The 27,810-nt window shown below is 37.5% G+C and overlaps 1 protein-coding gene across 6 annotated transcripts in view; it reads left to right on the top strand.

Annotated features, from left to right (window-relative positions):
* Positions 1–27,810, top strand: part of FARS2 (phenylalanyl-tRNA synthetase 2, mitochondrial) — a 244,977-nt gene that overhangs the window by 131,242 nt on the left and 85,925 nt on the right. For 4 of the 6 annotated variants that reach the window (XM_058178123.1, XM_058178119.1, XM_058178117.1 and 1 more), the window contains one exon: positions 18,616–18,776. In XM_058178123.1, coding sequence (XP_058034106.1) covers positions 18,616–18,776 — 161 coding nt within the window. Of the gene's footprint in view, positions 1–17,608; positions 17,770–18,615; positions 18,777–27,810 lie in introns of all 6 variants that reach the window. The other 2 variants (XM_058178118.1, XM_058178120.1) reach the window with 1 other exon arrangement.

The following is a 27,810-nucleotide window of genomic DNA, read 5'->3' as shown; positions in this document are numbered from 1 at the left end:
TTTCTTGTGTATAGTCTTTCAAATAAGCAGAAATTTTTGCCATTTCTGCCAGATTTGATACTTTGAGTGTCCATTCTTCAATTGTAGGTAATTCTTCTTTCTTCCAATATTGAGCAATCAAAAGTCTTGCGGCTGTTATTAAGTTCAAAATCAATTTAGTCTCTATAGCTGTACAATCCATAATTATTCCTAGTAGAAAGAACTGTGGAGTAAACTTAATCTTCTTTTTCAAAATATTCTGCATGATCCACCATACTTTAATCCAAAATGCTTTAACTTTTTTACAAGTCCACCATATATGGTAATAAGTGGCATCTTCACAATCACATCTCCAATATTTAGCCTGTACATTAGGATACATACATGACAACTTTTTGGGTCTAAATGCCATCTATAAAACATCTTATAAAAATTTTCTCTCATATTTTGCGCTTGTGTAAATTTAACATTCCTCACCCAAATTCTTTCCCAAGTTTCCAACATTATTGGTTGCTGAAAATTTTGTGCCCACTTAATCATACAATCCTTAACCAATTCAGTCTCTGAGTCTATTTCTACTAATACATTATACAACCTCTTAATATGCTGTTGACCTTGATCTCTCATTTGTTTTAACAAATTATCCTCAGTTTGCTTAACACCTATTTTTTGATCTAATTTCCATCTAGCTTGTAATTGTCCATATTGAAACCATGTATAATTTTTCCCTTCTTCCCCCATCTTTTCTCTGGATTTTAATTGTAATTCCCCCTTTTCCATACAAAGGAGTTCTTTATAGGTAACTACCTCCATCTTTTGATATATATTTATATTTTCTATCATGTGTCTCGGGATTGCCCATATTGGAATCTTTCCATCTAATTTATATTGATATTTCCTCCAGACCCTCAATAATGCATTTCTAATTATATTATTTTTAAATATCTTATCAGCTTTCTTATCATATAATAAATAGGCATGCCACCCATATAACAAACCATAACCTTCTATATTCAAAACTCTTTCCTCAGTTAAATTAATCCAATCAGTAATTAATGATAAGACAACTGCTTCATAATACAATTTTAAATTAGGCATTTTAAGACCCCCCCTTTCCCTTGTGTCCTGCATTATTTTTAATTTTATTCTTGGTTTTTTGCCCATCCATACAAAATTATTAACCCCCTTTTGCCATTCCTGTAATTTGATATCATTCTTAAGTACCGGTATCATTTGAAACAAAAATAGAAACCTGGGCAAAACATTCATTTTTATAGCTGCTATTCTTCCCAGCAAGGATAGTTGTAACTTCTTCCAATTCTCCATTTCTTTCCATACCTTCTGCCACAATACCTCATAATTATTTTTGTATAATTTGACATTTGAAGCTGTAATATATATTCCTAAATATTTAACCTTTTTAACGATTTCAAAACCCGTAGTTCTTTCTAACTCTTCTTTTTGTTGTATATTCATATTTTTAGTTATCATCTTTGTCTTTTGCTGATTCACCTTAAATCCAGATACTTTACCATACTCACCAATTATTTCTTTTAAACCAGTAGCTGAATATATTGGTTGAGATATAGTAACAACCAAGTCATCTGCAAAGGCTCTTAATCTATAATCTTGATGTTTAATTCTAATTCCCTTTATTCGATCGGAACCACGTATTTTATTCAAAAGAATTTCTAAGGTTAAAATAAAAAGTAATGGAGACAAGGGGCATCCCTGTCTCGTCCCTTTCCCAATTTTAAAAGTTTTTGTTAACCCACCATTTACTATTATTTGTGCTGTTTGCTTCTGATATATTGCTTTAATTGCATGGATAAAATAATCCCCAAATTGCATTTTTTCTATTACTTTAAACAAAAACTGCCAGTCCAATCTGTCAAAAGAGGTTTTTTGAACCGCTGGACGGCAGATTTAAGCTGTCCTAGCGATTCCAAATAATCCAGAGGTTGGTGATCGTAAAGATTGCCGCCATCACCTACGGTGCCAAACCAGAAGACCCTGATCAGTTATTTTCTAAGGATGCTTCTGCTTCCACTGAAGGAGAACTATGAAAGTGATGGCAAGGTTTTTCTCAGAAACAAATTTTCCAGTATTTCATGCGTTGTACAATTACGTAGGAGTATTGGATATGTTCTGAAAACTTACTCTTACCTTCAGACATAGAGACAAAACTACGTGCTTCTGTTCCTGACAGGCACACTAAATCTAGAGTATCATAGTAGCATGGCAACCTATCAGATATCTGCCTGTTTCTTTTGTTATGAAAAGCCCTTAGAGCAGGAATAATGTGGAGAGGGGCTAAATCCAGCAGTCTCCTCTCTGTGGGCACGCATGCCATCACCAGCTGCTCTTCCAGGTTCTGTTGCACTCATGCATGCTGACCAGCTGCTCTCTTCCAGGTTCCAGCGCTCTAGTGCGCGCACAGGCACGCATGCACTCCAGTTTCGGCACTCAGTGCCGAAAAACTTAACCATCACTGGGCTAAATGATCAGATTCTTCCAGGATGTCTGGATGTACTCATTTACTTATGACCAGAATCATATAATGCTGTGGATGTATATCCAGGCTCCATAGGACACACATCCATTTGGAAAGAAGCCACTGTGTTCCTCCACTGGGATGGCTTCTCCTCCTTATCTATTTAGAAAGTTCCACATTGAGCTAAAATAAATTTATGGATAAAGCATCCATTCAGCTACTGAATCAGCTTCCAGTGCAATTACAATATTAAACTGGACATTTTTTTAAACAAGTAAAAGCTGTGTTCATGAAGCAAAATTTGAACCCTTTTGTGATTGTGTGTGCATGAACAAATATGGAATATTTTCATCTCTCCATCCAAAATCCAATAGATTTGTTCATTTCATGTTTCTGTTACTAACACAAACTACATAGGCTCCCATGCTTTCCAGAAGGAAAGTCCAGAATACCAGAATCTTTACAGCCTTTGTATCCTTTTAAAGAATCATGGGACGGGGGCGGGGGGGGGGAGGACTTTAAAAGCCATAACCTCAAGCAAGTATTAGTCTATGACCTTGACACTCCCCCTTCTTTTTCTTATTGTTTTAATTGCACAGCTATAATATAGAATTATTTTTACTGTTCTTCCACCTTTTAATTCTGTGTTTGTTAAATTTATAAAGGCCTTAGAGCATTAGCTTTCTGTTCGGGGATCTAATATAGCAAGGCTTTTAAATTGCATAGCTGGGTCAACAATACACAGTAAAATAATAATTGCCTGCACTGCCTAGAGATTTTTTTGGCAAAGTCCACTCACCGTAACGGGGATCCACACTTCTGCTTGCTAGTGCTTAACTGTCTTTCAAGTTTCTTACAAGATTATGTCTCCTTTTCATGATGCAGAAGCCTGCTAAGAAGGATTTGTGATCCACTGTTGTCTACCAAGATTATTCAAAAGGATTGAGGAAAAAGACAGAATCTTTCTGCCTCTTATAATGCTAAAATGCCAGAGGAATCCCAGTTATAAGGATAATCTCACTAGCTGCAAGAAGGAAGCAGAGACAAAAGAGAAACAGTCCAGGTCTTACTTGCTCTGTCATTCTGCTCAAAAGTCACAATCCAGCCTCTTTATTTGGGACATGAAGTGGATTTGAAGGAAGGCTAGATAGTAAATAATGGCTAGTTTGACCCCTGCCAAGTTGTGCAAAGTCTAGATCCCAGTTATGTTGCTATGACTGGGTTACAGTTTAGATGCTGTAGATGTTGCCCAAAAACAAATATATATATTTTTGGCTCAATTGAGACACTGCAGCATTCTCACTCTCAGCCCTTGATGCAACTGGAAGCTGTTTCAGTCACCTTGAGCTATTTGTTATGTATGCAAAGAAGCATATTTTTTTATTTTGAATGACAGAATCTATCTCTTTTTCCAAACGCGGTATAATAAATGCTGTTTGTTCAAAGATCCATCAAAGTAATAAATGGATAAATGTTTAACCCAAAGAATAAGCAGTCCCAACTATACCCATCATTGGATAACTTGTACTTTAAGTCTTATAGGATGTGTTTAATATGGCCTGTTATATGTAGGGAGATATATCCATTTACTTGCATACAGACGTTCACTTTCTACAACAGATTGAAAGACAGGTACCCAGCAAACTGGATTTTATTCATGACTGACAACCTCAAGCTGAATAATATTGCAACTACATTCATACAAGACAAGGTGACCCTAAGTTTTGCAAAAAATATAGTTGATAAACCTATCTAGGAAACCTCTTACTATTGTTATGCTCTAATGAATTGTAACTGATTCCTGGTAACTGTATGAATACAAGCACTGTCTGTTATGCAATTGTTGCAGGTACATTTCTGTAACATTCAATGTTCCACTGGTGGTTACTTCTCCTTCCATCCATTTTGGCCATAGATCCACCTTTACCATAGATGCTTGAGCTGTCATGATGTGTACAAAATATGATCATTTTTGTTTCATGAGCCTTGCTTCCAGTGAACTTTCAGGATTGATTTCCTCTAACATTGAGTGGTTGAGTCTCTTGCCTGTCCAAAAGATATTAAGTAGCGGGTAGATTATAACTAGCTGGCTTCCTGTATTATTACCCAAGTATTTTTTTCTATGAATAAGATTGGCAGTTCACATAGATGCCATCTTTTCTCATGCAAATCAGTAAGGATGAGAGAGCAACCCAGCAAGATTAAGTTCACCTATTTCTAACCTCATTGTTCCTAATCCATGAAAATCTGTATCTAATTTGCTGTCATTCTTAATTTGAAAAGAAAACAACAACAGAAGAAAATGGTGGTTCATCAGCTTCATTCTTAGTAGACCAGGACTTTAGCACCGTTGTGTCCTCATCAAAGTGGTAGTCACATCTTGTTTGCCATTTATCAAGCTATACTTCATAGGTATTATATTAGAAAACTGAGCTAAGCAGTTCAAACTTCCCTGGAGCCCAATCACCAAATAAAATTTGTACAATCGTTGTCCATAATTTTTCTTCTCAAAAAAAAAAAAAAATATTTTCCTTGCATTAACTCTATGTCTCTATGTCAAAAGATAATTATATTTATAAGCACATAATCCTTAAATGTACACAATCTTAAAACTTCATCACATCATCGCCTTCTGAATTTTCCACTGCATGCAGTGGCCTTGAGAAAACGTATTTCCTAAAGGATACATAAGCCGATGCTGGAAGATGACTTTAGATACCTTCAAACTCTCCCCGCACTCCACCCCTTTCTTTTGCTTGCTATAGTTTTCTAACCTCCCATTCCTAATCTTTCATATTAATTCAGGTCCAAAGTAGGAGGGACGGGGGGCAGGTATTAGATGGATCAATGGGCAGATGTGGGAATGGTGGTTCACAGAGTTCAGTTTAGTTCTGGATCAACTGTATTTAAAGAATCTTTCACATCCCTGTGGTAGCTGGGCCTGATCCAACAAGACAATCGTTCTGTCTAAGTTGTCCATATACAAAGTTTGTTCAGAAAACAGATGTATTGCCTAGGTCTTTAGTTATTGCAATCCTGGTATTTAAGGCAGCAATTTTGGTAATATGGGCTAAAGTAGAGTTTTGAAAGGACAGGATAATGACATTGCAAACAGCAACAGAGTTTAAATTGCATTTTCTTTGATTTATCTGGCTATCTCACAGCTAAAGAACAATTTTTGAGTTAAGGTGAAAGAGAAAACAATGATTTTTGGCACACCTCTAGGGCTAACTGAAACATGAACTGCGTTGTTCTCTAGAGACATCAGCCACAAATTTCATTCTGTGCCCTCCTGTAACCTTCACCTCAAGGTTTCTTAGTCAGTACTAAATCAACATGAAAATAGATGAGGCCAAATAAGGAATATTTAAGACACCACAGAGGGGTAGAACAATCCATTGGTTAAGTACATTATAAATAGCCTAAGGGTAACTTCAACGGTGAAGTTTAAATAAGGTTGTGTTAAAATCAGTCCTAGTATAAATGTGAAAATTCGGTTAAAAGATACAATTGATTTTTCTACCCTGCATTTTATCCACATGTACATCATTTTTTGGTATTGAAGCATAGAAAGAAAGATCCATTACATTTATATAAAGTTTTAAAGAATGCCCTTTGTCTTAATAAATATTGATACATATCTGTGATTTGATTTTCCATTTAAACATTATTTATATCATCTGGGTTTTTTTTCTGATTAGTGTTCTTTTCATGAAACAAATGAAACAGATTCATCTTAAGACACCCAAATGCTTTTTTTTTTATTTTGCCTTTGAGGACAAATCAAAATTACTGTAAAATGAAGCTGCCATGTGCCAAATCAGTTCTGTGGCACACTGGAGGGAATCATCCTTCCACCCCTCTGTAGCATAGGTTCAATAGGTCAGAGGCTGCATGCCAGCTGTCAAAATATAGAGATGGGTTTATATATGCACATACATCATTTCATCTTCCTTTCTCCCTAGCTTATTAGCATTGTGAATAATAGTCAGTTCTTTTTTCACCTGTTCCTAATGTTAATCAGCAGGTCAGCAAGAAGAAAGACATTATATGCACAATTTAGAACAGAGGAATCTTTAGCAGAGTCTCCCGATGCTGGAGTTTTTAGTGTTGCTCAGCTTGGAAGGGGCTATACTGGCATAGCTTTTTAAATTCTGCTTTTTTGGATTAAAAAAAATAGCCTGACCAAATAAATAGTCCAAAACATAGTTCATAGTTTTTGGCAGGGTCTTCCTTGGTGTGGTCCTCCAAGCAATTCATCTTCTATAGTTGAGGGATTTTAAAGCTAAGTTCACAAAGCCACATCCCAGGGACACAATGCAGTGAATATTGCAAAGATGCAATGGATAAAGCAGGACCTTATCCAGAGAGTGTTCTATTTCTCAGGGATTTTTTGACCATGCAGTTGCTTGCAGCTTATTTTCTGCCACCTATACTTCCTAGATCTTAGCAGCTAATGAACTGGCAGTTCAGTCTCAGAAGGAGAAATCGATGTATCCCAAGGAAGCAGGAATCCTCCATTTCATGGTTTCCAGAAGCAGCTTACTGGTCTAACTCAGAATGCTATAAACCACTTTCAGAAGACCAGATGCCAAGAAAATTAAATGTAAAGCTTTTGTGTGCAAGACATTTCCTTTATTTGCTATAATCTTTTCGTCAAAGGTTTTCATGTTGCTGTCTTTCTGGCTTCTCCAAAACATAAATAGCAAGTTACTCCATGCTATTCTAGCTTATTTTCTTGCCCAAGTTTTTCTTTTGGGGTGGAATAGACAGCCATGGTGATGGCCTTGAAGCAAATATTCAGAAAGATTTAAACAAACAAAAAGGACAGAAGCATTCCATAAGTTCTAGGAAGGATAGATAGTTTTTAGATATCACTCAGGCGGACTCTTGGTTGGAGTAAAAGAGATGGAAGGAAAACCACAACCAGACTTGCAAGATTCCATTGTTACAGGTTATTTGATGAAGTGTGGTGCCAGTCTTCCTGTGCAGTTGGTTTTTTAATCTGGTCTGCCTTGTAGGACTGGCTTTTGGTCGGATTTCCCACTTTTCAAGCTATTTTTGTTATAATATGTGCAATTCATGTCACTAGTAAACTTCAGTGACTGGGACTGGCATGTGTAAAGAATACTCATACCCTTTTGCGTTTAATTTGGCATCAGTAATGACTTAAAATTATGGAAGGGAGGCTTTAATTGATTGATCACTTTGAGCTCCATGTTACATACTTTTATTAATAGTCTAATTCTGATGAGGGATGTTGCTTTTCATGCATAAAATTATGTTAAGTAGGACTAGGTTGTTAGTCAGATATTGAATACTGTTTGTTGAGCTGTTTTGAAAGGTCAGGGCTAAAGCTGAGCCAAAGAAGAAGAAAAAAGTAAAAAATTGTTGGCAGCGCTGTGATCTGCATATTGGGAAGTAGCTAATTGCCTAAACATATATATTTTTGAAACAGTTTTTGACTCCCAAGTCTTACAAACAATGGTTCTACTTTACCTTGTTATTTGTTAAGAAAAATTAAATCTTTCTATAGTTATAATGACATGAATATATGATAATTTTCTATAATGTTTATGTTATATTATTTTGTCAAGTAGTTCAAGTCCCATTCTTCAACTATTGTTACAGGCTTCTGTTTAAGGCAGAAGTGTACCAAGATTCTTCTTCCTTAGTACTATGGAAGGAGATGTTCCCTCCATGCCATTATATTTAACCTGGACTAGCATGGTCAGTTGTATTGTCTTGGGTAACCCGAGAACCACAAAAAGATTGTGTCTTAAAGCTATAGACAGATCCATTTATTTTTCATACTGAACTATAGGAAATTAATTGCTGCTTTCTTGAAAATTGTAATGTCAGGAAAAAGGAGTCTTGATTTCCAAATGTCAAATGATCATTTGATCACATGTATTTTCTGTTGAAGACTAGATAGATATGTTCTGACCAGGGGTGAAATGCTACCGGTTCGGACCAGATCAGGAGAACCGGTAAGAGAGATTGGGGATGGTTCGCCATACCGGTAGCAATTGCTGGCTGGCCATGCCCACAAACCAGCCCATGGCCCGCAGCCCTGCCATGCTTCCCTGCCTTCCACTCTGCCAAACTCATTGTTTGGAGCATCTAAGGAAATGTCCTCCAACTCTTCAAGATTGACTTTAAGAGCTCTGAGAAGCCGACAGCAAACGTAGCGGCAGTGGGGGCAAAAGGTGTGTGTGTGTGTCCCTCCTCGGTCCTTCTTTCCCAGGTGACAGCCAGGGCTTCGTCACTTCTTTTCTTACGAGGGGCGATGTCTGCCTCGCAGTATGTCCTTGCAGAGGGACACACACACACACATACACATACGCACACCTACCTGTCATCCCCGCTGCCACTACTTTTGCTGTCGGCTTCTTAAAGTTGATCTTGAAGAGCTGGAAGATGTTTCTTTAGATCGCCAAATGTCAGCAATCTAAGGAAACATCTTCTTACACCTTCTCCTCCCCATTTTGCCCCCACTTTGTCCATTTCTGTGCTTTTTACACCTTCTCCTCCCAACTCTCCCTCATTTTTCCATTTCTGTGCCTGGATTCTGCTTCTGCAAGAGAAGGCTCCGATGTTCGCTTGGGTGGCGGAAGGAAACTCAAAGCATTGGGGGCTTCAGAAGGGCAGAATGTGTTTCAAAATGTGCAGCTCCTGGCCCTAACAGTGTGTAACGTCAAGTTGAGCACACCAATCCGGTCACATAACCACCAAGCCATGCCCATCAAGCCATGCCCACAGAACCAGTAGCAAACGTTTTTACATTTCACCCCTGGTTCTGACCCTAACAAAATGAACTCTTAGCATCCTAAAAAGGGTTATTTTAGGTAAAAAGTCTGTGGGTGGTAAGAACCAGATTTATAGGGCTACATGAAAGAGTTACCGTAATATGTTTTGTAGGATCAAGTTCATTATTATTTATTTATTTATTTATTTATTTATTTATCTATCTATCTATCTATCTATCTATCTATCTATCTATCTATCTATCTATCTATCTATCTATCATTCGAATTTTTATACCACCCTATCTCCCAAAGGACTCAGGGTGGTTCACAGCCTTATAAAACATAAGAATAAATACAAGTTAAAACAACTGTTAAAAAACTTATTACATTAGGCCGAATTTAAAACTATCGTTAAAATAATACAAAACCCCATTTAAAACTAACTTTAAAACTAAATTCTAGGCCAGCCCCGCACAAATAAATAGATATGTCTTAAGCTATTATTTCTATTAAAGTATATGAAACACTGGTTGAAAAGTTGGCAATTCACTTTCTTTGTTAAATAAAGATCTCTAAAATGTTGACAATCTAAATTATTTTAAATGGTGATACTTTTCAGGGTTTTACTTGTTAATTGTGATTAATACTCAACTGGGCTTTCAGTGATGAACAGAGATCAAATGTCATCAGATACTGTTGTGCTTTTCTTTTGAGATTTGCTGACAATTTTCAGAGTAGATGGAAAGGATCACGCAATTAAAAGCTGTCTGGCATATTCTTTTTTTCCTCTCTTTAAATTTTATATTTGGATAATAATAGGCAATACACATTTCAATAATAAGTATGAGTTTTAAAAGCCACTATGGCAACTTTATCATTTCTGACAATTTCTAAGATGAAATAAAGCTGTTATAATTGTCATAATCACTGCGATTATAGAATTGTGGAAGACAGACAATTAATCTGTCATGCATTTTTTAAAATGCAACTTAAAATTATTTGCAAAATTTCAGATTTGATTTTCTGATATTACATATATGCTAGTCTGCTGGACAATGCTACACCTTATTGTGTTCTGTGTGTACATGATGTTAGTTGGCACATATGTGTCCCTGTGTTTTTATACAGAAAGGAATTGCAGAATGTTTCATTTGGTTTTGTTTTATTTTATTTTATTTTATTTTTTTATTTGCATTTATATCCCGCCCTTCTCCGAAGACTCAGGGAGGCTTACACTATGTTAGCAATAGTCTTCATTCTATTTGTATATTTATATATAAAGTCAACTTATTGCCCCCAACAATCTGGGTCCTCATTTTACCTACCTTATAAAGGATGGAAGGCTGAGTCAACCTTGGGCCTGGTGGGACTAGAACCTGCAGTAATTGCAGGCAGCTGCTGTTAATAACAGACTGCATTAGCAGTCTGAGCCACAGAGGCTCAGACAAATTTAGTTTGGTTACATCCCTCATTTTTTTAATTAAATAATGAATGTGATGAACAGTAAAGTAAAATACTTTTTTTTTAAAAAAAAGGAAAATCAGATTAAAAGCAATTACTAACAATTAAAGGCAGTTGAAACTGATATGTTTAAAAGTACTTCTGGAGCCAATTGGGAAAGGAGAAAAATTGGGGCCAAATAAAGATTGCCTGAGCTTCTGGAGGAAAAGTGGAATATAGCTCTAATAGAATAATTATTTTTTAAAAAAAAAAATCCTGATGTTATTCTTATGACTGAAAGTTTTAAATCATAATAGACTGTTAAAACAACTTTTTTTGTATGTGGAAGACCATAATAAATTAACTTTTTGGTCTAAAATTCAATAATATCCAGCATTTTTACATTCATAAACATTAATTATCAAACCCCAAAATTAATGAATCATTTCTTGAGGTTTATAGCAAAAGGACTGCTGATAAATAATCCGAAATAAAATGCAAGCATAAACATGACTGTATTTCCTGGTGGCATCAGATTATTAAAGGGTAGCTTGAAATAAAAATATAAGAAATACAGAAACAATAGCTAATTTATGTAAGAAAGATTACAACTTTCAAGTATTTTAATCTTCAAAGCCCAGTATGTTTAAGTGATATAAAATTCCATAGAGTATCATTAAATGGATGAAGAATTTAAACAGGACAATTGATATGCAACAATAGGAATATCAGTGGAAGTTTAATAATAAATGGAAGTGGAAGTTTAATAATAAATTCATCAAATATAACAAAAAACTGGTACAAGATGTTTTACCTTTGGTGTACTATTCCAATATTAATTGTAAAATAGACAATTGACTTTATAAAATTTCTTGTAAATGCAATAAGCAAGTTTTTTCTTTTTTCACATTTAGTAGTGAAAAAAGTAGCATGGATTATGGGATAAAAAGACCTAGATTGGAATGTTAAACAAGGCAAGTAAGTTACTGAAATTGTTTGTACTTGTCTTTATAAAAAGGAATTTATTTCTTTTTCTTTTTCCTTTTTTTCCCCTTTGCCCCTTTTTTCTTTTTGTTTCTTATATTTTTCTTAGTTTGTAAATTTTTTATCTTTGTAGTTTTAAACCAATTAAAATTATTATTAAACAATTAAGCCTTATATATCCTTAAAATATAGTGAGGTTGGTGTTGTATGTGATAACATGTTAGAACACTTTATACCTTTTTTTTTTTGAAATCGTATATAATATTTGTCTAAGAATGACAAATTAATCTGTGGTAATATGCATAAATGTCAAAAATGAATATGAATTTGAAGAGCATGTTTAATAGAGAATTTAATTTAAATTGGAAATTATTTATGGCTTATAATTCTATTTACAAATTTGTACCATGTGAAGTTTGGGATTCAGTTAATATAAGGCTTGAATTGAATTGAAGCTCTTGGTTGATATATTAAATAAATAAATAATTCTAAAACTAGACAGAAATCTTTGCTCATTTTATATGTGGACTTTTGATTCATATTATTGGGTACCAACTTGGTTTTAGTAATGAAGTCTGAAGTCTTAATACATGGTGTTGGAGGTCCTCATTTAGCAACTGCCTTTTTTAGCAATCATTTCTAGTTGTTACGGTGATGAAAAAGTTATTTTATTACCAATCTTTGCATTTATGACCTTTGCAGTGGGATTATTGTATCCTTATAATAATAATAATAATGTTTTAATTTGTATACCGCCCTTCTCCCGAAGGACTCAGGGCGGTGAACAGGCAAATAAAATATAAACAAACATACACAATAATTAAAACAACCCTTAAAAAACTGGTTCAAATTTGCCAGAAAATTTAAAATGACATTACACCCCATAAAATTACAAAAATTTAAAACCCATCAAAATTCAATTAAAATTTAAAATTAAAATCAGGCCAGTCCAGCTATATGAAATAAATAGGTTTTAAGTTCGCGGCGAAAGGTCCTAAGGTCAGGTAGTTGTCGAAGCCCGAGGGAAGTTCGTTCCACAGGGAGCCCCACAGAGAAGGCCCTCCTGGGGCCGCCAGTCGACACTGTTTGGCTGACGGCACCCTGAGGAGTCCTCTCTGTGGGAACGCACCTCTGTGGGGACGCTGGGAGATAGAGGCCGGCAGTAGACGGTCCCATAGGTAGCCCGGTCCTAAGCCATGGAGCGCTTTAAAGGTGGCAACCAATACCTTGAAACGCACCCGGAAAACAACAGGTAGCCAGTTCAGTCTGCGCAGGATAGGTGTTACGTGGGAGCTCCGAATCGTTCCCTCAATAACCCGCGCAGCCGCATTCTGGACTAGCTGAAGTCTCCGGGTGCTCTTCAAGGGGAGCCCCATGTAGAGAGCATTGCAGTAGTCCAGACGAGAGGTAACGAAAGCATGAGTGACCGTGCATAGGGCGTCCTGGTCCAGGAAGGGACACAACTGGCGGATCAGGCGAACCTGATAAAAAGCTCTCCTGGAGACGGTCGCCAAATGATCTTCAAAGGACAACCGACCATCCAGGAGCACGCCCAAGTTGCGTACCTTCTCCATCGGGGCCAATGACTCGCCCCCGACAGACAGCCGCATCTGCAGCTGACTGTACCGAGGTGCCGGCATCCACAGCCACTCCGTCTTGGAGGATTAAGTTTGAGCCTGTTCCTCCCCATCCAGACCCGTCGGCTTCCAAACACCGGACAGCACTTGACAGCTTCACTGGGGTGGCCGGGGTGGAAAAAGTACAGCTGAGTGTCATCAGCGTACAGTTGGTATCTCACCCCAAAGCCACTGATGATCTCACCCAGCGGCTTCATATAGATGTTGAACAGGAGGGTGAGAGAATCGATCCTGCGGCACCCACACATGAGGCACCTCGGGTCGATCTCTGCCCCCTGTCAACACCGTCTCGTCCGGTCAGAGAGGTAGGAGGAGAACCACCGATAAACGGTGCCTCCCACTCCCAACCCCTCCAACGGCGCAGCAGGATACCATGGTCGATGGTATCAAAAGCCGCTGAGAGGTCTAATAGGACCAGGGCAGAGGTAACCCTTATCCCTGGCCTCCAGAGATCATCCACCAGCGACCAAAGCTGTCTCCGTACTGTATCCGGGCCGAAGCCGGACTGGAGCAGGTCTAGATAGACAGCTTCATCCAGGTACTGGGGTAGCTGACATGCCACTGCACTCTCTACAACCTTCGCCCGTGAGCGAAGATTGGAGACTGGCGATAATTCCCTAAAACAGCTGGGTCCAGGAAGGCTTCTTGAGGAGAGGTCTCACCACCGCCTCTTTCAAGGCAGCGGAAAGACCCCTCCGCAAAGAAGCATTTGTAATCCCTGGAGCCAGCCTCGTGTCACCTCCTGAGTAGCCAGTACTAACCAGGAGGCACGGATCCAGTAAACATGTGGTGGCATTCAGCCTACCCAGCAACCTGTCCATGTCCTCGGAGTCACAGGATCAAAATCATCCCAAACCACCTCAACAAGGCGGGTCTCGGAACTCTCGCCTGGATCTACCCAATTTTGATCCAATCCGTCCCGAAGCTGAGCGATTTTATCGTATAGATAACCACTAAACTCCTCGGCATGCCCTTGTAGGGGTCCTCCGCCCCTCCTGTTGAAGGAGAGGCGGGTCACCAAACAGGGCGGCGGGCGGTTATCTGCCGACGCAATGAGGGAGGAAAGCGTGAGCGTTTCGCATCCCTCAGTGCCACTAGGTAGGTCCTGCTATAGGACCTAATAGTGTCCGGTCAGCCTCAGAACGGCTGGATCTCCAGACACTCTCTAGGCGTCTTCTCCGGCGTTTCATCTCCCTCAGCTCCTCGGAGAACCAAGGAGCTGGTTGAGACCGACGCCGGGTCAGAGGCCGCAAAGGCACAACACGGTCCAAAGCTCCAGCCACGGCTTGTTCCCAAGCCGCAACTAGTTCTTCAGTCGTGTCGTGGGCCAGGTGCTTGGGAAACGACCCAAGCTCCGTCAGGAACCTCTCCGGGTCCATCAGGCGCCTGGGACGGAACCAACGCATTGGTTCCGTCTCCCTGCGGTGGTGGGTAGCGGTCAGAAAGTCTAGGCGAAGGAGAAAATGATCTGACCATGACAAAGGTTCAACAACAGTAACTGTGAGAGGGTTCTAAGAGTCCTAGTGGACAATCACTTAACTATAAGCCATTAAGTGTGTTGCAGCTGCCAAAAAACCAACGGCAGCATCAACAGAGGGATAGTATCAAAATTATGTGAAATGTCAGTACCGCTTTATACTGTTTTGGTAAAACCACAGTTACCATGATTCAAAAAAGGTCACCAGGATACAAAAAAGATGCCGGACTGGAAAAAGAATGCAGAGAAGAGCAACAAAGTTGATTAGGAGCTAGGGTCTAAAATGTATGATGAACAATTGCAGGAACTGTGTACATCTAGTCTAACAAAAGGACTACAGGCGAAATAATAGCAGTCTTCCATTTGAAGGGCTGTTAAAGAGAAAAACGTGTTAACCTATTCTCCAAAGCACCTGAGGACAGGACAAGAAGCAATGGAAATTTACCATGGAGACATCCAATCTAGAACTAAAGAGAAATTTCCCAACAGTGACAATGATTAATTAGTGGAACAGCTTGCCTCCAGAAATTATGGTTGCTCCATCACTGGAGGTTTTTAAGAAGAGATTGGGCAGTTTTTTGTCCAGAATGGCATAGGTCTCCTGTTTGAGTAGGGGTTGAATTAAAAGACCTCCAAGGTCCCTTCAGCTCTGTTATTCTTATGACTGAAAGTTTTAAATCATAATAGACTGTTAAAACAACTTTTTTTGTATGTGGAAGACCATAATAAATTAACTTTTTGGTCTAAAATTCAATAATATCCAGCATTTTTACATTCATAAACATTAATTGTCAAACCCCAAAATTAATGAATCATTTCTTGAGGTTTCTAGCAAAAGGACTGCTGATAAATAATCCGAAATAAAATGCAAGCAATAACATGACTGTATTTCCTGGTGGCATCAGATTATTAAAGGGTAGCTTGAAATAAAAACATAAGAAATACAGAAACAATAGCTAATTTATGTAAGAAAGATTACAACTTTCAAGTATTTTAATCTTCAAAGCCCAGTATGTTTAAGTGATATAAAATTCCATAGAGTATCATTAAATGGATGAAGAATTTAAACAGGACAATTGATATGCAACAATAGGAATATCAGTGGAAGTTTAATAATAAATGGAAGTGGAAGTTTAATAATAAATGGAAGTGGAAGTTTAATAATAAATTCATCAAATATAACAAAAAACTGGTACAAGATGTTTTACCTTTGGTGTACTATTCCAATATTAATTGTAAAATAGACAATTGACTTTATAAAATTTCTTGTAAATGCAATAAGCAAGTTTTTTCTTTTCCTTTTTTCTGTAACTGCAGCTGGTGCTGAGAACAAAATTGGCTGGGCATTTGGTCTGGGTTTAGAACGGTTGGCCATGATCTTGTATGGGATTCCGACATTCGCCTTTTCTGGAGCCAATTGGGAAAGGAGAGAAAATTGAGGCCAAATAAAGATTGCCTGAGCTTCTGGAGGAAAAGTGGAATCTATGATAGAATAATGTAAAAAGATGGAATGCCAATTCACTTTTTAAAGTTCATTCTATACAAATTATCAATTTAATTTAATTTAAATTGGAAATTATTTATGGCTTATAATTCTATTTACAAATTTGTACCATGTGAAGTTTGGGATTCAGTTAATATAAGGCTTGAACTGAATTGAAGCTCTTGGTTGATATATTAAATAAATAATTCTAAAACTAGACAGAAATCTTTGCTAATTTTATATGTGGACTTTTGATTCATATTATTGGGTACCAACTTGGTTTTAGTAATGAAGTCTGAAGTCTTAATACAAGGTGTTGGAGGTCCTCATTTTACCTACCTTAAAAAGGATGGAAGGCTGAGTCAACCTTGGGCCTGGTGGGACTAGAACCTGCAGTAATTGCAGGCAGCTGCTGTTAATAACAGACTGCATTAGCAGTCTGAGCCACAGAGGCTCAGACAAATTTAGTTTGGTTACATCCCTCATTTTTTTAATTAAATAATGAATGTGATGAACAGTAAAGTAAAATACTTTTTTTTTTAAAAAAGGAAAATCAGATTAAAAGCAATTACTAACAATTAAAGGCAGTTGAAACTGATATGTTTAAAAGTACTTCTGGAGCCAATTGGGAAAGGAGAGAAAAATTGAGGCCAAATAAAGATTGCCTGAGCTTCTGGAGGAAAAGTGGAATATAGCTCTAATAGAATAATTCTTTTTTTTAGAAAAAAATCCTGATGTTATTCTTATGACTGAAAGTTTTAAATCATAATAGACTGTTAAAACAACTTTTTTTGTATGTGGAAGACCATAATAAATTAACTTTTTGGTCTAAAATTCAATAATATCCAGCATTTTTACATTCATAAACATTAATTATCAAACCCCAAAATTAATGAATCATTTCTTGAGGTTTATAGCAAAAGGACTGCTGATAAATAATCCGAAATAAAATGCAAGCATAAACATGACTGTATTTCCTGGTGGCATCAGATTATTAAAGGGTAGCTTGAAATAAAAATATAAGAAATACAGAAACAATAGCTAATTTATGTAAGAAAGATTACAACTTTCAAGTATTTTAATCTTCAAAGCCCAGTATGTTTAAGTGATATAAAATTCATAGAGTATCATTAAATGGATGAAGAATTTAAAAAGGACAATTGATATGCAACAATAGGAATATCAGTGGAAGTTTAATAATAAATTCATCAAATATAACAAAAAACTGGTACAAGATGTTTTACCTTTGGTGTACTATTCCAATATTAATTGTAAAATAGACAATTATTTATCTAATATTCTCTCATTTCATTCCCTTACGGTTTATTTTTATGTCCTTTTTTCCCTTTTTTTCTGTAACTGCAGCTGGTGCTGAGAACAAAATTGGCTGGGCATTTGGTCTGGGTTTAGAACGGTTGGCCATGATCTTGTATGGGATTCCCGACATTCGCCTTTTCTGGAGCCAAGATGAACGTTTCCTGAAACAGTTTAACATGTGTCACATTGACCAGAGCATACACTTCCAGGTAAGCATAAAACAACCATCGGTTCTTTTGTTAGTAATGTTTGAAATATTACCTTTTCTTTCTCAGCCTTAGTGACTTTGTGGAAAGTCAACAAACCTTGACAACTACACGGGAAAGAAGCTATTAATTTCATATAAAATTTGGTGTTTTGAACTCACGGTCTCCACAAATGGAATTTACTATTTCCCTTCATATTAACTCATTTAAGTAGGAATATATTCAAGCAATGGGTTAATTCAGCTCAGCTTTCCATGAGTTTCAGTATGCATCTCTAATTTTATTCCATTGAGGCGGTTTCAACTCCTAGTGACCACATTGATAAATTTTCTTCATGATGTTTTATCCCTAACTTACCTTTTCATGTCTCCCAATGATGAACCCATTGCCACTATACCTGAATCCCTCCACCTTGCTTTGGGTTGTCCTCTTCTTAATTTTTCTTTCATCTTTCTCAGAGCCTTTTCCTTTTTCCTTTTTTCTTTTTTCACATTTAGTAGTGAAAAAAGTTGCATGAATTATGAGATAAAAAGACCTAGATTGGAATGTTAGACAAGGCAGTAAGTTACTGAAATTGTTTGTACTTGTCTTTATAAAAAGGAATTTATTTCTTTTTCTTTTTCACATTTAGTAGTGAAAAAAGTTGCATGAATTATGAGATAAAAAGACCTAGATTGGAATGTTAGACAAGGCAGTAAGTTACTGAAATTGTTTGTACTTGTCTTTATAAAAAGGAATTTATTTCTTTTTCTTTTTCCTTTTTTTTCCTTTGCCCCTTTTTTCTTTTTCTTTTCCTTTTTCCTTTGCCCTTTTTTCTTTTCCTTTTTCCTTTTTTTTCTGTAACTGCAGCTGGTGCTGAGAACAAAATTGGCTGGGCATTTGGTCTGGGCTTAGAACGGTTGGCCATGATCTTGTATGGGATTCCCGACATTCGCCTTTTCTGGAGCCAAGATGAACGTTTCCTGAAACAGTTTAACGTGTGTCACATTGACCAGAGCATACACTTCCAGGTAAGATTAAAGATGTTGATACAGTTAATAGCAAATCATCTGGAATTTTATTTCTGTGGAAATGCTACCTTCGTTTTCTCAGCTGTTTAACAACTTTCTTGAGAGAAAAGTATGTCAAAAATATAATATCTCTGGTAGATTATCATAGATGTTCTTATAGTAAAGGATATACTAATGCTTAAGACAGGTTAAAGTTCTATAATGAAGATATTTTGGTTGAGTAATTTATTGTGCCATTTTGGAGAAGGTGGGAGAACAGGTGATATTAATTTGTAGTTTCATTTATTATATTTTATGTCAAGAAATAAAAGGTTAGGATTCTGAATCTTGGAAACTGAGTAAACCAAAATTCTGGCTCTCATTTATGAGTGAATTCATTAAGGTGATATTTGTGTGAGTTGTTTTTATCAGAATCCAAATCTAAGAATCAGGTACCTTATTCCAGGTAAGCATAAAACAACCATCGGTTCTTTTGTTAGTAATGTTTGAAATATTACCTTTTCTTTCTCAGCCTTAGTGACTTTGTGGAAAGTCAACAAACCTTGACAACTACACGGGGAAAGAAGCTATTAATTTCATATAAAATTTGGTGTTTTGAACCCACCAGTCTCCACAAATGGAATTTACTATTTCCCCTTCATATTAACTCATTTAAGTAGGAATATATTCAAGCAATGGGTTAATTCAGCTCAGCTTTCCATGAGTTTCAGTATGCATCTCTAATTTTATTCATTTAATCAATATTAACTGAAAAGGGCATAGAGGTTGCTACTTTACGTGTATTGTTTTTCAAGTATGGTCAGGCTACCAAATGACTATGAGGAAGTAACTGATTTCATAGACATTTGGAAAAGCATTTGCAGTTCAAAAAAGAATCAATCAGTCTGTCTCATCTTAAACAATTTGAAAAATTGAAAGAAGAAGGGTAGGTTGAGACATCAGCTGGATGATGAAAGAATAAAGAAATTAGGTGAATAAAATCTATGGACTTGCACTATACCTTTGGAAAAAGCTATACAAGTTCTAAAGCATGATATAACTGGTTTCTTAATGAAAACAGTTTGCTTACCTGGTGGAGCCCGCATGTAACACTCAGGCATGGGTATTAGTAATACTGTTGATCCAAGTTGTGTATCCATGCTATCCACAAGCCATTCTTCTTTGTGCTTTGAATAATAAGAAGAGAATGAAGAATTGCAGGTGTGTATGGGAAGATATATATCTATTTGGAAATGCCCTGGATATTTCTCATCTCAGTGCACATTATGAAAACTAAAATTAAATCAAAACATGATGCATACAACACCAGTATAATGGAGATGGTAACCCTATCAAGATCTGAGAAGTTGGAAAGAGTGCCAGATGTCATGAAATAACTTGAAAGTTAGACCTATATCATTTTCCAGGTGAGAGAGGTATCTGATGAACCAATGAGCTCCAGAAGAAGGAGGGATCAGAAGAAGCCCAACACTCTTGCCGAAGGGAAGGCAGGGCAGACACATAGCTATAGTTCCTATAGTCCCATGAAGTGTGGAGTTGGTTCAAAACTAAAGAAAGGGATGAGATCACATATTTCCTATAGATCTGTGGTTGTAACAAATTCTCCAGCTTTACTAACATTTTCACTTCTGTCAAAATCTATTCTATTAAATTGTTGGGTATTTATGTTCAAACAATGGTAAATATAGTATGAGAAAAATTATTGGTTATTCTGGTTATACTTCAGTAGGGTTTACATAAGCCACACCACGAGGGAGACTGGCCTGCATTAAAATAGATAATACAATTTATATTTGTGTTGCAGAATATAATCAGTATATAAGACCACTGGTACTCAAACTAGCCAGTTCAGACACTAACTGATAATCTTCAACGGGTTTTCTTCGTATGGTAGTTCATGTTTGTCATTTCAGTTTATCTTTAGCATTATTTCACAAGAAAAATATATGCGTTCTCAGATATTTTCATATTCAGACTGGAATATGATGCTTAAATGGTTTTAATTTATTGTGTTCTGCGTTTTAACAGCACATCTATTATGAACAAATATGCATCATTAGTATGTAAATTGAATTTGGATGCCTGAAATAATGAGGAACAACCCACAATGTGAATGATTGGTTAATCGACTTTATTGTAATTGAGGATATGTGCAAAGTGTCTGTTTTTTGTAAATATGTGAAAATATCTGAGAGATGTATGAATGAACTCAAATTTTAATAACTCAAAGTTATTATTGCAATACAAGTTTGTTATATGCATTCCTTCCATTCCACAGCACCAAGTTCTAAGATTCTTCTTAGTGAAAATATAATGTGCATGCATGACATTTTTTTTTTGAGGGAAATTACTAATATACTTTGGCATTTGTGTTAAAAATGTACAGCTAACTCCACTTCTCTATAATATCTAAATGACACAGCCAATGAATTTCCAAGATTTCTTCCAAATGAATTTTTAAATGACCCCTCTCCAAGTTAAAATCTGTATATATTAGGGGGAAATATTTACAAAATTGAATATTTGAGCACATGACTGATTGATTCATGAATTGATCAACTAATTTTATTCCATTGAGGCGGTTTCAACTCCTAGTGACCACATTGATAAATTTTCTTCATGATGTTTTATCCCTAACTTACCTTTTCATGTCTCCCAATGATGAACCCATTGCCACTATACCTGAATCCCTCCACCTTGCTTTGGGTTGTCCTCTTCTTAATTTTTCTTTCATCTTTCTCAGAGCCTTTTCCTTTTCTTCACTTAATATGTCCAAAGGAGGCTAATTTGAGCCTGACCATGTGTGCCTCGAATGAGAACTCTGGATTGATGTGTTCATGTAGGGAAGCAAGCAATGTGATACACCAAGGTTCTATTTTAGGCCCAGTATTCTTCAGCATCTTCATAATTGATTTAGATGAGGGGATAGAAGGAGAACTCATCAAATTTGCAGATGACACCAAGCTGGGGAGAATAGCCAACACTCTTGAACAGGGTGGTCAAACTCCTGGCCAATGGCTGGAATGCATCACGTGCTGGCCACACCTATGGCTGGTTTAGCAAAGGGGAAAAAAGTCCCGATACATCACATGACGATGCCGTGACTACATGAGTTTGACAGCTCTAGAAGATAAGCTCAAGATCTAGAAGGATCTTGACAGACTTGAACACTCACCCCATCCAGAAAATGCAGTTCAGTGATGAGATAAGTAAGTTTTACACTTCGACAAGAAAAACCAAATGTATAGGTATAGAATAGGTGTTAGCTGGTTCAACAACAGTAACTGTGAGAGGGTTCTAAGAGTCCTAGTGGACAATCACTTAACTATAAGCCATTAAGTGTGTTGCAGCTGCCAAAAAACCAACGGCAGCATCAACAGAGGAATAGCATCAAAATTACATGAAATGTCAGTACCGCTTTATACTGTTTTGGTAAAACCACAGTTACCATGATTCAAAAAAGGTCACCAGGATACAAAAAAGATGCCGGACTGGAAAAAGAATGCAGAGAAGAGCAACAAAGTTGATTAGGAGCTAGGGTCTAAAACGTATGATGAACAATTGCAGGAACTGTGTACATTTAGTCTAACAAAAGGACTACAGGCGAAATAATAGCAGTCTTCCATTTGAAGGGCTGTTAAAGAGAAAAACGCGTTAACCTATTCTCCAAAGCACCTGAGGACAAGACAAGAAGCAATGGAAATTTACCAAGGAGACATCCAATCTAGAACTAAAGAGAAATTTCCCAACAGTGACAATGATTAATTAGTGGAACAGCTTGCCTCCAGAAATTATGGGTGCTCCATCACTGGAGGTTTTTAAGAAGAGATTGGGCAGTTTTTTGTCCAGAATGGCATAGGTCTCCTGTTTGAGTAGGGGTTGAATTAAAAGACCTCCAAGGTCCCTTCAACTCTGTTATTCTTAACTCTGTTCAATAGTACACTGGTTTGTGTTTTTGCTGACTATATTATTTTCAAGAGTCTTATCCAACATAGGATATTGCAAAACTATATTGCATACAATATACATACATACAGTGGGATAAAAAAGTATTTAGTCAGCCACCAGTTGTGCAAGTTCTCCCACTGAAAAAGATGAGAGGGGCCTGTAATTGTTATCATAGGTATACCTCAACTAGGAGAGACAACATGAGAAAACACATCCAGAAAATCACATTGTCTGATTTGTAACGAATTTATTTGCAAATTATGGTGGAAAATAAGTATTTGGTCAATATCAAAAGTTCATCTCAATACTTTGTTATATATCCTTTGTTGGCAATTACAGAGGTCAAACGTTTTCTGTACGTCTTCACAAGGTTTTCACACACTGTTGCTGGTATGTTGGCCCATTCCTCCATGCAGATCTCCTCTAGAGCAGTGATGTTTTGGGGCTGTCGCTGGGCAACACGGACTTTCAACTCCCTCCAAAGGTTTTCTATGGGGTTGAGATCTGGTGACTGGCTAGGCCACTCCAGGACCTTGAAATGCTTCTTACGGAGCCACTCCTTCGTTGCCCAGGCGGTGTGTTTAGGATCATTGTCATGCTGAAAGACCCAGCCAGGTTTCATCTTCAATGCCCTTGCTGATGGAAGGAGGTTTGCACTCAAAATCTCACGATACATGGCCCCATTCATTCTTTCCTTTACACGGATCAGTCGTCCTGGTCCCTTTGCAGAGAAACAGCCCCACAGCATGATGTTGCCACCCCCATGCTTCACAGTAGGTATGGTGTTCTTTGGATGCAACTCAGCATTCTCTCTCCTCCAAACACGACGAGTTGAGTTTCTACCAAACATTTCTACTTTGGTTTCATCTGACCATATGACATTCTCCCAATCCTCTTCTGCATCATCCAAATGCTCTCTAGCAAACTTCAGACGGGCCCGGACATGTACTGGCTTAAGCAGAGAGACATGTTTGGCACTGCAGGATCTGAGTCCCTGGCGGTGTAGTGTGTTACTGATGGTAGCCTTTGTTACGTTGGTCCCAGCTCTCTGCAGGTCATTCACTAGGTCCCCCCGTGTGATTCTGGGATATTTGCTGACCATTCTTGTGATCATTTTGACCCCATGGGGTGAGATCTTGCATGGAGCCCCAGATCGAGGGAGATTATGAGTGGTCTTGTGTGTCTTCCATTTTCTAATTATTCCTCCCACAGTTGATTTCTTCACACCAAGCTGCTTGCCTGTTGCAGATTCAGTCTTTCCAGCCTGGTGCAGGTCTACAATTTTGTTTCTGGTGTCCTTTGACAGCTCTTTGGTCTTCACCATAGTGGAGTTTGGAGTGTGACTGTTTGAGGTTGTGGACAGGTGTCTTTTATACTGATAACAAGTTCAAACAGGTACCATTAATACAGGTAATGAGTGGAGAACAGAGGAGCCTCTTAAAGTAGAAGTTACAGGTCTGTGAGAGCCAGAAATCTTGCTTGTTTGTTGGTGACCAAATACTTATTTTCCACCATAATTTGCAAATAAATTTGTTACAAATCAGACAATGTGATTTTCTGGATGTGTTTTCTCATGTTGTCTCTCCTAGTTGAGGTATACCTATGATGACAATTACAGGCCTCTCTTATCTGCCATATTATTCTCACATACTTCTTTATCAGTTCATTAATGCTTTCATTTAGCTAACATCACAGTATATACTATTTATTTATTTATTTATTTATTTATTTATTTATTATTTATTTATTTATTAATTTTAATTTATATACCGCCCTTCTCCCAAAGGACTCAGGACAGTTTACAGCCAAATAAAACAACAAATACAAAAATTAAAAACAGTTTTAAAAAACTAATTCAATTTGGCTAAGAAGAATTAAAACACTAATAACCCCCCCCCTTTAAAACTATTAGGCCAGCCCTGCGCGATGGAACAAAAATGTCTTCAGCTCGCGTCGGAAGGTCCGGAGGTCAGGGAGTTGACGTATCCCTGGAGGCAGCTTGTTCCAAAGGGCAGGGCCCCCCACGGAGAAGGCCCTTCCCCTGGGGGTCGCCAGCCGACATTGTCTGACCGACGGCACCCTGAGGAGACCCTCCCTATGGGAGCGCACTGGTCGATGGGAGGCCACTGGTAGCAGCGGGCGGTCCCATAAATAACCCGGCCCTATGCCATGGAGTGCTTTAAAGGTGGTAACCAGCACCTTGAATTGCACCCGGAAGACCACCAGGAGCCAGTGCAGCTTGCGCAGGAGAGGTGTTACATGGGAGCCTCGAGTTGCTCCCTCTATCACCCGTGCAGCAGCATTCTGAACCAGTTGGAGCCTCCGGGTGCTCTTCAAGGGGAGCCCCATGTAGAGAGCGTTGCAGTAGTCCAGGCGGGAAGTGACAAGGGCGTGAGTGACTGTGCATAGGGAATCCCGGTCTAAGAAGGGACGCAACTGGTGTATCAGGCGAACCTGATAAAAAGCTCCCCTGGCGACGGCCATCATATGCTCTTGTAAAGACAGCCGTACATCCAGGAGGACGCCTAGATTGCGGACCCTCTCCGTGGGGGCCAATGACTCGCCCCCTACAGTCAGCAATGGAATCAGCTATACTTCTCTCTTGCCACTACTATAACAATTAAAATTTCATTCAAATTTAAAAAGCTTTAAAAAACACTATTATTATTATATTGTCTACTTTCCCATTTCCATTTATTAATGTATCTTATGTATATTTACTAATGTTTACCTCATCATCTCATCTTTAACCATCATCTCAAAAAAAAATTTAACATCCCCTTTCCTAATAGTTTTCTGCACGACCCTTTATCTCACTCTAATTACTCAATTCTTTTTTTTTTCTTTTTATATATGTTACATTTCTTCTTCTGGCTTCCTTTTATCTTTTTTTGTTGTGTTGTTTGAACTTCCCTTACTAAAGTTTTCCCCTGTCTCTTCAAGATATTCCCCTTTTCCCTTTTGTCTGTTTCTTTTTTAGGGGGGATTTTCCCCCTTTCCTCTCTGCTCTTTTAACATTCCCAAACATTTCTGTGAAATTTTCTATCTGATTTCTATTTTTTTTAATATTTTCTCTTCAACATTATTAATTTCTTGTTTCTCATTGAAATTTTCCTCTTCCAACTCCTCTTTCTTTTCTTTTTCTGAATTTTTAAATGAATTTTCCATTTCTTTTTTGCCTATTAAAGATTAAAGATTCATGCTTTTAAGCATGAAAAGTAACTCTTCATACATTTGCAACTCCATTTTATAACAATTTAATACCTCCCCAATTATATCTCTATGAACTTAACCAGAATTTAAAGCCTATATAGTTTTCTTGTATTTCCGCTTCTTTTCTTCTTTCCTTCTTTGATTATTCCTTTTGTTCTTTAAAATTAAAATGTTCTTCTCAATTATTCATTATTATCCAAATTCAGCAACAGTCAAATCCCATTATGAAGGTATCTTCCGGAAGAGAAGAGAAATAAAACAACCACCCAGATGGAAAATGCAGTCACTCCTTAAACATTCTCACTTAGCCAAAATTTAAAGTCTATGTACCGTATATACTCGAGTATAAGCCGATCCGAATATAAGCCGAGGCACCTAATTTTACCACAAAAACTGGGAAAAACTATTGACTCGAGTATAAGCCGAGGGTGGGAAATGAGGCAGCTACTGGTCAATGTAAAAAATAAAGATAGAGCCAAGTAAAATAACATGAATATTTATTTGAACGAAAAACAATAAAAGTGCAAAAGGGGGAAGGAGGATTCCCAGCTTTAGAAAATTTAGAACTACGCCGCCTTTGGTATGACCTGAGCATAGCTCATAAAATTATCTGCTACAATGTACTTCCTATCAATGACTACTTCAGCTTCAACCACAACAATACACGAGAACACAATAGATTCAAACTTCATCGTGATGCTCACCAATCTAGATTGCAGAAAATGTGACTTCAGTAACAGAGTTGTTAATGCCTGGAATGTGCTACCTGACTCTGTGGTCTCTTCCCAAAATCCCCAAAGCCTTAACCAAAGACTATCTAGTATTGACCTCACCCCATTCCTAAGAGGTCTGTAAGGCGTGCATAAGAGCACCAGCGTGCCTACCGTCCCTGTCCTAATGTTCCCTTTAGTTGTATTCCTTTTATGTATTCAATTCATGCTTATATTTATATAATTATTTAATATGTATTTGACAAAATAAAATGAATGAATGAATGAATGAATAGAATAGAATAGAATAGAATTTTTATTGGCTAAGTGTGATTGGACACACAAGGAATGAATGAATGAATGAATGAGTGAGTGAGTTACTTCAACAACATTGTCTCACAGAAATTGACAATACAACTGCAAGCATGAAAATGAGTCCTCCTTTAGCTTCCAAGGGACCAGGGTGCCTCTGAAGGTCAGTGCTCTAAGCACTAAGAACCCAGCACAAATCTAAGCCTGTATGCACACCAATAGTGAAAATACCCTGCACAGTGTCTCTTGGCAGAGAAGGTTAATTTTCATAGGCGTTGGGGTGGCTTTTTTTTTTTTGGCAGGGCAATAAGGGTCTCTAATATCATTAAACCCAAGTGTGAGGAAAAGACAGCAGCTAAAATGTTAAGGCCAGTTGTGTGACCTTCTCCAATACAGTTGGCCTGGCTGTTTGCCAAAACTTAAAACACCCTCCCATCCCCCTCCTGCTAAAGCTTCTTTCTTAAAACAATTGTGGTCTTTGCCTTTCATTGTGCCAATCGACTTTAGAAGTCTGTGTGTGTGTGTGTGTGTGTGTGAGAGAGAGAGAGAGAGAGAGAGGAGGAGGAGGGAGTGCAAAGGGGAAGGAGGATTCCCAGCTCTAAACAAAGGGAAATCCCGGAATGCCAGCGAAAGGCGGTGCTCACGTTCCTCCTCCCTTGCTCAAAAGCCCCAACATGATATTGGAATTGGATGCCATTATATACCTGCTGAGGGATAATTTGAATAACTTGAAAGATATAAAAGCTCTAAACATATTTGTTTAAAAATCTAAAATCTATACTTAAAATAAATGAATATAAAGTAATAAAGTTCTTTAAAGTTGTAATTCACTTTGCTGCTGAAAAAGAAAA

This window comes from Ahaetulla prasina, chromosome 3 (genome assembly GCF_028640845.1).
Source record: "Ahaetulla prasina isolate Xishuangbanna chromosome 3, ASM2864084v1, whole genome shotgun sequence".
Lineage (NCBI taxonomy): Eukaryota > Metazoa > Chordata > Lepidosauria > Squamata > Colubridae > Ahaetulla > Ahaetulla prasina.
Note: the sequence above shows the minus strand (reverse complement) of the source record. Positions and strands in the feature narration are given on the sequence as shown.